The sequence below is a fragment of the Phycodurus eques genome, chromosome 18 (assembly GCF_024500275.1).
Source record: "Phycodurus eques isolate BA_2022a chromosome 18, UOR_Pequ_1.1, whole genome shotgun sequence".
Classification (NCBI taxonomy): Eukaryota; Metazoa; Chordata; class Actinopteri; order Syngnathiformes; family Syngnathidae; genus Phycodurus; species Phycodurus eques.
The window spans coordinates 15,974,236-15,983,306 of NC_084542.1; the positions used below are offsets into that span (position 1 = coordinate 15,974,236).

The 9,071-nt window shown below is 42.8% G+C and overlaps 2 protein-coding genes across 2 annotated transcripts; one reads left to right on the forward strand and one right to left on the reverse strand.

Annotated features, from left to right (window-relative positions):
• The first annotated feature begins 435 nt into the window (after positions 1-435).
• On the forward strand, positions 436-2,893 carry rsph9 (radial spoke head component 9). Its single transcript, XM_061704297.1, has 5 exons — positions 436-1,172; positions 1,246-1,402; positions 1,732-1,861; positions 1,941-2,087; positions 2,608-2,893. Exons 1-5 carry the CDS (start codon positions 946-948, stop codon positions 2,766-2,768), a joined length of 822 nt encoding a protein of 273 aa, XP_061560281.1. The 5' UTR covers positions 436-945; the 3' UTR covers positions 2,769-2,893.
• On the reverse strand, positions 2,868-5,331 carry mrps18a (mitochondrial ribosomal protein S18A). The gene is given in 7 exon segments (XM_061704298.1): positions 2,868-3,315; positions 3,418-3,487; positions 4,118-4,241; positions 4,331-4,411; positions 4,413-4,436; positions 5,018-5,049; positions 5,170-5,331. Coding segments are annotated over 7 exon segments (621 nt in total). The 5' UTR covers positions 5,315-5,331; the 3' UTR covers positions 2,868-3,170.
• Positions 5,332-9,071: the final 3,740 nt, after the last annotated feature.

The following is a 9,071-nucleotide window of genomic DNA, read 5'->3' on the forward strand; positions in this document are numbered from 1 at the left end:
CTCCCGAAAAGAATCTACAATAGAAAAGGGGTTAAAATGATGGTGTTGTATCACATATGAAACTATTTTGTTGAACTTTTCTTCAGTTAAGCCCTTTGTGTTCAAATGTCTGACCTCTTGAGTTTTGGGCTGATGCATCCAAGGGCATTACAATACTATGCCACGTTACCTAACTAATGTTGTCATTTTCTTGTCTTTTTGTTGACTTGAGAACAATGCAGTATCGCATCAAAAAATAGTAATGTGAGATAAACAAGAGGAAGTGGAATTTCATAGTAAAGTGCAGCAGGCATTACAGTATTTATTAGCTGTGTCGAGCAAATGCCAGCATCGACGTTTCAACTTCCGGACCTCCTTGAGAGGGACGACGTTCTGTTCTCTAATTGGACAAAGGCGAGACACGTGGTGCGTTTAACACTCGCCAACAGGTAGGTAGTGAACGTTAGCATTGCAACAAATTAGCATTTCGAAAGTAGCATGATTTATTTTTTTGTACATATTACATGTGACAATGTTTATAGCCTACCGTATGTGCGCTAAACCACACACCGGTTTACAGTAACAAGAGAGTTGATATTCTCCAAGTTGTAGTTTAGTACTTTTAAGTGTAGTTTGTTACTGTCGACGTCGATCCTGGCTTCGAATGACGTAACCACAGCTGCTCCGCCCGCACCAACCAAATTGTTTGTTTAAACGTTGCCATGGAAACCCGGTAGCAGCGCAAGACCGCCCGTCGAAAGGTGACGCTAAATACATGACCAGTGCATAGAAAACTGACGAAAACGACGCCAAAGACGAAACATTAGATAGTAATTTGTGACGAGTGGGTTATTGACACTCTTAACAACCAAATTCCCTTTCCGGAAGCGTTGTCTTGCGTTAACAAGCAAGCAAGCTAATAACGTACCAGACAGCGATCGTAACGTGCTAAAATCAACAACAATAATGGACGCTAACTCGTTATCCTACTCATTGGAGCTGGTTGCGGGTAGCGGGTGCATTTTGAACTCGGAGCAAAGGGCAGCTCTGCAAACTTCACTAATTATCTTGAAGAAGAACTACAAGTTCAACCGAGTCTTGTTTTGGGGCAAGATACTCGGTTTAAAGGAGCACTATTTCATCGCTCAGGGGAGGAGGGACGACGAGCTGAAGGACACGCAGCATTTCTACAGGTAACCCCTGTTGTTGAATGCAATTTAAGCAGCATGTTCGTCTTACTGTCTCCATTACGGTGTGGGCGTGAAGCTTCAATTGCATCGACTGGTTCCTGATCCCCTCCACCACAAGCGCAATGATCGAGGACGTGTCCAAAACAGCAAAGGGCCGATTCGAAGGCGACCCATCATTTGTGTACGAGTCCAGACAAGCAGAAAGACTTGATCCTTCAGCGGAAGAGTCGACAGTGAGTACCAGTCTGAATGAGCACATTTCGATGAGGAAGTAATACTCGTTACATACAGAAAGTGAACGTACCTATGATAAAATGTTATATATTTCCATCCATCCATTTTCTGAGCTGCTTCTCCTCACTAGGGTCGCAGGCTGTTATATATTTAAAAAAAAAAACATTTATAGGTGTGGGGCAATTTATCATATTGCAAGGGCACCTTTTATACAGAATGGCTTACAGAGAGAAGACGAAGAAAAGAAAAAAAAACCATGTTGCAGCCACGTTGTACACTTCAGGAATAAATCCAGCTGCTATACGCTAAAGTTTGTTCTCGTGCTCAGACCAAAGTGACGGAGGAGACGAGGCTGGCGGTGACCGTTCACCACATCAACGAGGAAGCTTCGGTGGTGCCGCGGGGCGCCTTCATCAACAGCATGCACGGCGTCGTCCAAATTAACCGCAGCTTCGGCGGTGAGTATGGCGTCGAGAATCTCCTGTGGTGGTCCACAGATGCTCGGTGGGAAAAATGAGCGCAATGTCTGTCCCTCAGGTCTGTCTTACACTCAAGCTGGGAAACTTGAACATTTTCTTCACTTCTCTCAGCCCAAGAATCTGAAGAAAAAGGCGCTGTTGGAGATGGCTGATCTGAACCCGGCCTTGGACTTTCTGGATCCGCTGAGTGAGGACATTCCGAAAGGTAAAAGCGCACACGTGACATCAACGGAAGTACAGTGTCCCTCGCTGTACCGCGGTGTAGCCTTCGCATCCTTGCTATAGCGCAGATTTTTAATCCTCCTTATGAGCATTCAACTATCAAACATCCGTGTTAGTGATTTAAAAAATATAGAATACCTCCGCAAGTCAGAATTGAGAGTTGAGCACCTTCAGTGCAAGGTTATTATAGTTTCACAATACTCTTGTATCTATTAGCATTAAGACAGCAGACGTTCGTTAAGAGGAAATATGGTTACAGGTTGATGAACTGTTTATGTACACATTTAATTCACTAGTCTCTCATTTCTTTACAGCGAGAGAGTGCGAACAGGGGCTAGGGAATACTTTCAAACATATCTTTTAATAAGTTTAGAGCGTGTGTGTGTGTGTGTGTGTGTGTGTAACTCCATACAAATGTTTTTCTTTAGTTTCTATCGCTGATTTGCACCTATCACGGGCTTCAACTGCAGTTACTGATGTAATGTAATCTTTGTGCATTGCAGGATCATGGAGTCTTCAATTTGAGAGTGCCAACAAAGTGTGTGTGATTCGCAGTCTGCTGTGGTTGGGCCTTACTTTCTACCACGTGCCCATGACGCCACTGCATGGATTCATCTACATCGGCTACGGGACCAAGAATTTCGACCTGCCCTTCATGCTTTAAAAAGAGAGATGCGGTGTACTGTATGTCTAGATGTATTTGTCTTTTTGTTCCATTAAGTCTGCATGCTTATGAAAACAATCAATACAAAATGAGGTAAAAAAAAAAAAAAGCAGACTTTATTTGCCCACCGACAGTACTTTGGTCTCCATTACACCTCTTTAAGGGCTTTTTGAAAAGCAACACAGTAGATGAGAGGATGCATGACAGGTTTATAAACAAAGAATGTACGATAAATAGTTTTTTGGCGGGCATGCTTGGAACAGTGGACAAAAATCACATTTTGTTTTTGTTGACCAGTTAAATATCTCGGTGGCTATTACTTGTTTTCAGAATTGCATTGTCTTCCAGATTCTTCACCCTGATTTAAATCTGCAGTTCAAGCAGCTACAGCGCAGGCATCCCTCAGTGTTTAATGTAAAGGGGCTTGGGACCGTATCGGACGTTGTCCTGGAGCAGATGGCTTCCAACAGGCATGCGCTTCTTGCACCACTTTAGCCCGCGTTTGTAGATGGGCTTGACGGATTTGACGGACCAGCGGGTCAGGTATCTGCACGAGGCGGGGGGGGGGGTAAGCAGATGGCACAGACCGAGCCTTTAGTTTAAAACATAATAGTCTGAACAACAAACCAAACACGTGTGTTGGCGTCACCTGTTGAGTTGTGGCTTGGGCTTTGGGACATGGCCCTCTGGACGTTTGGGTCTGTGGTCGGGAAGCAAACCTTGAAACCAAAACAAAAGGTCAGTTGTTTACAGGCTGTATGATTGCACCGTAGGCTGTCACTAACATACACTGAAGGCAGTAGTAAATGTATAATTACAGTAAATATTTTTAAGAAAAACACTATCCCATAAATATAAAACAAACAAAAAAGCAGTACAGCAGTAACTTGCGCACGCCTTTTTGTGTCACATGAACATGTATTCTTACCCCGCTGCACAAACTAGTTCATTGTGTGCCGTGTCTAGACCTTTGTTAACCAAGGACCTCTTGTATCTAATCTAATTGGAATGCCAAGTAATTTCAATCTTTATGTGGAGGAGAACTTGTATCTAGCCTTGTGGGAGACCATTTGTTTTCTGCTCTTTAACATAAGAAAATTTTGACATTTGTATAGAGCACACTGTAAAACAAATGGTGGCCCAGGGAGTGAGCCTTGTAGAACGCCGCAATCTTTCTACTGGAACAGTAAGAAATAATGGCCTAGTATAGAGCCATGTGGTACACCCCCAGTGTCTATCTACAGGGGGGGTCCTGGATAAATATTTGTATGAAAAACACTTCTTGGCCATAAATATAAAAATCACTTGTCGAGATGGTGGGGGCAGGGGGGGTGGTCATCAGTACACACCAGCTCTGTGAGCCATCTGCACACACACGGCAACCTTGCGATGCTCCTCAGGACAAAGACCGGTAATTCGTTTTGGCAGCATCCCTCCATCTGACCTGATGAACTGACTGAGAAGCAACACATCCTGAAAAGGTAGGGGAGTTTTAAAAAAAAAAAAAAAAATTTTTGAGGTAATTCATTTATTACCAACCATAGGATATAGATCTAATTTACCGTGTAGTTGTATTTGTGCTGCAGGTTCCATCTATAGATGGGACACTTGGCGGTGGGGTTTGGAGGTTGAGGTGCAGCTGCTGCTGTCCAGTATTTTTCCTTCAATCTGACAGACATTTGTTAACATTAGCTATCAATTGCAAATATTGTCAGTATCTATGTCTGAGTTGATTGTCATTCACTAAGGCTGGTCCAAGTGCTCAGTTTCCATTTTAATGCATATATGCAAATTTTGTCTTGTTCCATGTACATTTCTAGTGACAGAAGACTTTGATAGTATAATAATGCATTACATAATTGGTCAAATGTTCAGCTTATATATCTTAGTTGCGTGTTACGATCACGTTGGTTATGGTCCTTCAAAAAAAAAAAAGGATTCCAATCATCGGCAACTGAGCACATTTACGAAACACGGGGACAATTTGCTGGCCAACAGAAGAAAAAGGAATTTCTATCAGTAGTTGGAGTCATTCTAGTTCTATAACCAAAAAACAAGACACAAAATACACATTTATCACATCGACACAAATAGCAACAGTTTTGACAGCTACACATCTATAACGTATGTTTTATCCATGTATTTAAAAAAGTAACACAAAATTCCATGAGCATATAAAGAAACACCATAACACAAAGGATATGACAGTACTTGTCATTAATGGTTGGATGTTTGTAGTTTGTACTTACGGTTACTGTTTTACCCTCCTGCTTTTCCACGACTGTAGAAATAAACAGTGGAAACCAAAAGAGGAAGAATTATATTGGTGATATTCATACAGATGCATGTTAGCTAGCGATAGCTCACGTACTATTTTTAAAAGCCTGTCAAACTGTCTCACCTTGTCGGATTCCTCTTCTTTGACTAACCGAATGCGACAATAGTGGCACTTTCATCCGTCGTAGCGCACTTAAATTTGCACTTATAGCACAATTTAAGGACGCAAATGAGGACCAGACGGCCCGTAACACACAGCGGGTTGCCATGTTGGATTTTTGACCTTGCTCGCTTCCGCTGACGAAATTGAAAACAGCGACACGAGTGGCCAGGATAACTAATTGCAGCCAATGGGTGACACAAGAAGAGCAAACACACACACACACACACAGGACATCCTAAACGGGAAATCATACTATGTATGGAAAAATGACTCTTTAAATTAATGGCTTGTATACAAATACTTGAGTCTCTGGAGTGACATTGTAGTATGAAGTAAAGATCTGTCTATTTCTAAAAAAAAAAAAAAAAAAAAAAAAAAAAAGGTATGTGAGTGAGCCGTTCTGCGCTAAATATTTGGTAACAGTTTGGCTATCATAATGACCGAAGTTATAGAGCCAAAGACCTGATGACGTGAAGGTGGAGGCGGTATCATGTCAAAAGCCAAAAGTAAACAGAACTGCTGTGTCGCCAGCACTGTTTCAGCGGGGATTTACCCAACTTAATCCACCTTGTAATACTGTCAAATCGCAATTATAGAAATGAATACTGTACAAAAACGCAGTATAGCAACTGTGCCTCGTACACCATCTGGAGAAATTTAGAATCAATATTTATCTCATAACATGATCCAAACATAAATGATTAAACCGCATTTTTCTACATTTCTTGTTTCAATTCAATGAACGTTGTGCTGCTCCTGATGGTGAGCGCACCTTGGCCACCTGAGGGCTGTATACCACAGACAGAGACAATGCGAAGAAGAGTTTCACAATCGACTCGGTAAGCGCCAGGAATATTGGTAATTTCTCGCAAAGGATAAACAATATATGCGTGTGAGTATTCTTATATTTTCTTTCCACGTGCCGCTCCACCGTTTGTGCGCAAATACCCGTTGCTTGCAGGGTTATCACATCGCAACACTGATGCTATTTGTTAGCCCGTCTATGTCGTTTTGCATCGTTTGTTAGCATGAAGCTGAACGGACGATGATGATTAATTTAGTGGTGGCTTCGCAGAGTAAGTGACGTTGCATTGAGTTTTTTGGGGGTTCATATATCAGCATGGGATAACAACACTTTCTTGATTGATTGCTGAAGTTGCTGGCAAGGCGGGACAGTGTTCGGGTTTTTGTTCAATCGCTTCTTCACCTACTTCTTATTCTCGGAAATGTCAGTCAGTCTGGATGGCCTGTGGCTCCACGCTGCCACCCACAGGTCAGTCTTGGTATTACAACAGACATCCGATCTGTCACCCTCTCTTGCTTGCTCATGCCGGATGCAATTAATGTGTCAGGAGCGTGCTTCGAGACCCTTTCCATATGGAAAGCGCCATGACATGACCTTTGTTGTGAATTGGCGCGATATAAATAAAACGGACTTGACCTGACTTCAATTACCCCCCAACTTTGCGAATACAATTCTACTTGAATTTATGTTTTCCTGGCTTTCAAACGACAGTTTACACAGCCAAGCGGAAATTCCTTTTTCAATCTCAAGATAGTTATAGGAACTTTTATCAGAAACACGTCCCCCGAAGGATATGCAAGATGGGTCAAGATGTTAATCGGGTTAATCTATGATCACAGCTTTGAAGCAAAATGCCGGACCAAAATTAAACACAAGGGAGAATAATACAATGCGTAATCTGAGGAATAGCGCTTCTCCTAAATGTTTAAGTGTAAATATTAACAATGCGAGAGCAAGTTCAATCATGTGTCTTCAATCACTCTTTAAATATTAAGTGTGAGGGGAATAAAAGCAAAAAATTACAGCAGCTTTTTTTTTGGGGGGGGGGGGGGGGAGTGTGTTGCAAGGAATCTAAAAACAAAGATGATGTCAGGATTCTCTGCTCATGCTGGGGGAGAATGAACAAAATGGTCAACAGTGGTTGTGAAACAAGATGAGGCCCTGTTTTGCAAACCAAAGGATGCTGGTTCGGTCTTAAAAATAAAAAAAGACTCAGGGGAGAAAAAGAGTTTTTCTTGCTCATGAGAAAAGTTCGCCTGTAAACAATTGCAGTGTTTTTGTTTGCCGTGATCGCTTTGCCTGATCTGCTTGCATTGAGCCAGCAGGCAGTTTAGCTGCGCGGACACTATAGCTTTCTTTATTTTCTTTTTCACCTTTGATTGCCCTTGACTTTTAACATCTCAAATGTAAAAATAAACAAAACAAAAAACAAAACATAATAGCACTGCGGGACATTGAACGCATCACTGAAAATGAGACAAGGAGGAGAACAAGGGTCTTCTGTGTTTAAAACTCGATGTAAGCATGAGGGTATGATAATGTTATCGTGTGTTTATGTTGGTTATTTCTAGCCATGTATCATCAAATGTTCAAATCAACGACACTGCGATTGAGGAGACTAGAGGGCAGCAAGAAAACGAATCGCTGCGGCAAAGTGGAGACTGAAGAGTATAAATACTACATGGATAGCTTTGTTAATGTGAAATGACAAAAAAAAAAAAATGCAAAATTAGCTAATGATGACAATTGGTTAGAAATTTGTGTTTTTGCTCTCTGGTTCACGTTCCCCCATGCCGTTTCTGTCCCTGTTTTTTTCCCCACCTTATCGGTCCCTAAGATCTCAATGGAAGTTGATTTTCCCTCACTTTATTATTCTTTTTTTTTTATTTTTTCTGTCATCATCCACAGAGGTAAACTGTATACTTACAGGAAAGTTTGAATTAGGAGTTGCATGCCGTCAGTGTAGTACCACGTTGGGCCGCAACATGCCAGGCAGCACAGAAGTCTACTGGAAGACGTAGCGTAATTAGAGCAAGATGAAAAAGTAGAAGAGCCTTCTTTTGTCTCTCCAACAGATGACTTGACTCTGTCATTGTGACTCGGCGTGGCTAAAAACAAACACGACACCAGACAGGACATGTTTGCCACCGCAGTCTCTCGGGGTTAACGGGCAAAACAAAATAAATAAATGGGACCAATTCCTCCAATGGCGTTTTAAGCGTGGGGAGGCGCGCACTCAGATGCAAATGTGATTGTCTCATTTGCGGTGGAGAGATTAGCATTGGGCCGCCGCCACAGTAGCGCCATTGTCTCACTTGATCAGGTTTTTTTGTCAGGCACGTTGAAGCGGTCACATTCCTCACGGGAAGTCCGAAATATTGCATCTAAAGTGTCTGGCCACCTCCTCGCCCGCCTTTGATATTCAAATGAAACATGGCCCCGTACAAACAGGCGCCGCAGCCAAAGTAAATCAGATAGGAAATCCCCCCCCCCCCAGATGAAAAGAGCTCGGCTGACATTCTCACAGCGAGAGCCGAGGAGCAACTGAAGCGATGTTGCTTCGACGTCATGGTGGGAAGTTATTGCTTTGTGGAAAAGGTTAGTGTTTTCACCTCACTTCCCAGGGCTCAGCGCGCAGCGAGCAGATGAGCTGAGAATCACCGCGCACACACACACACAAATTAATCCACCCAGGCCGCATTTCCCTTTTATTGTCACGCTGCTCGCTTGGTTTGGCCGTGAACGTTTTGGTGCACAGAAAAGGCCCCGATGGCTCATGCGTCTGCTGAGGGGCCCCAAAACTCCACAGGGCCAAAAGAGGAGAGTTGGAATAGGAAAAATTGCTAATTATCACACAGTGGGAAGAAACATCTGACTGCCATCCCCATGTGAACAATAACAATTGGTTTGCCACCCATCTTCCATTTTCTACAGTCATTAGGGTTGCGGGTGAGCTGAAGCCTATCCCAGCTGACTTTGGGGGCGAAAGGCAGCGTACACCCTGGACCGCTTGCCTGGTTGAGGTAGGAAACACCTCAAAGTGCAATACATTTGTGGA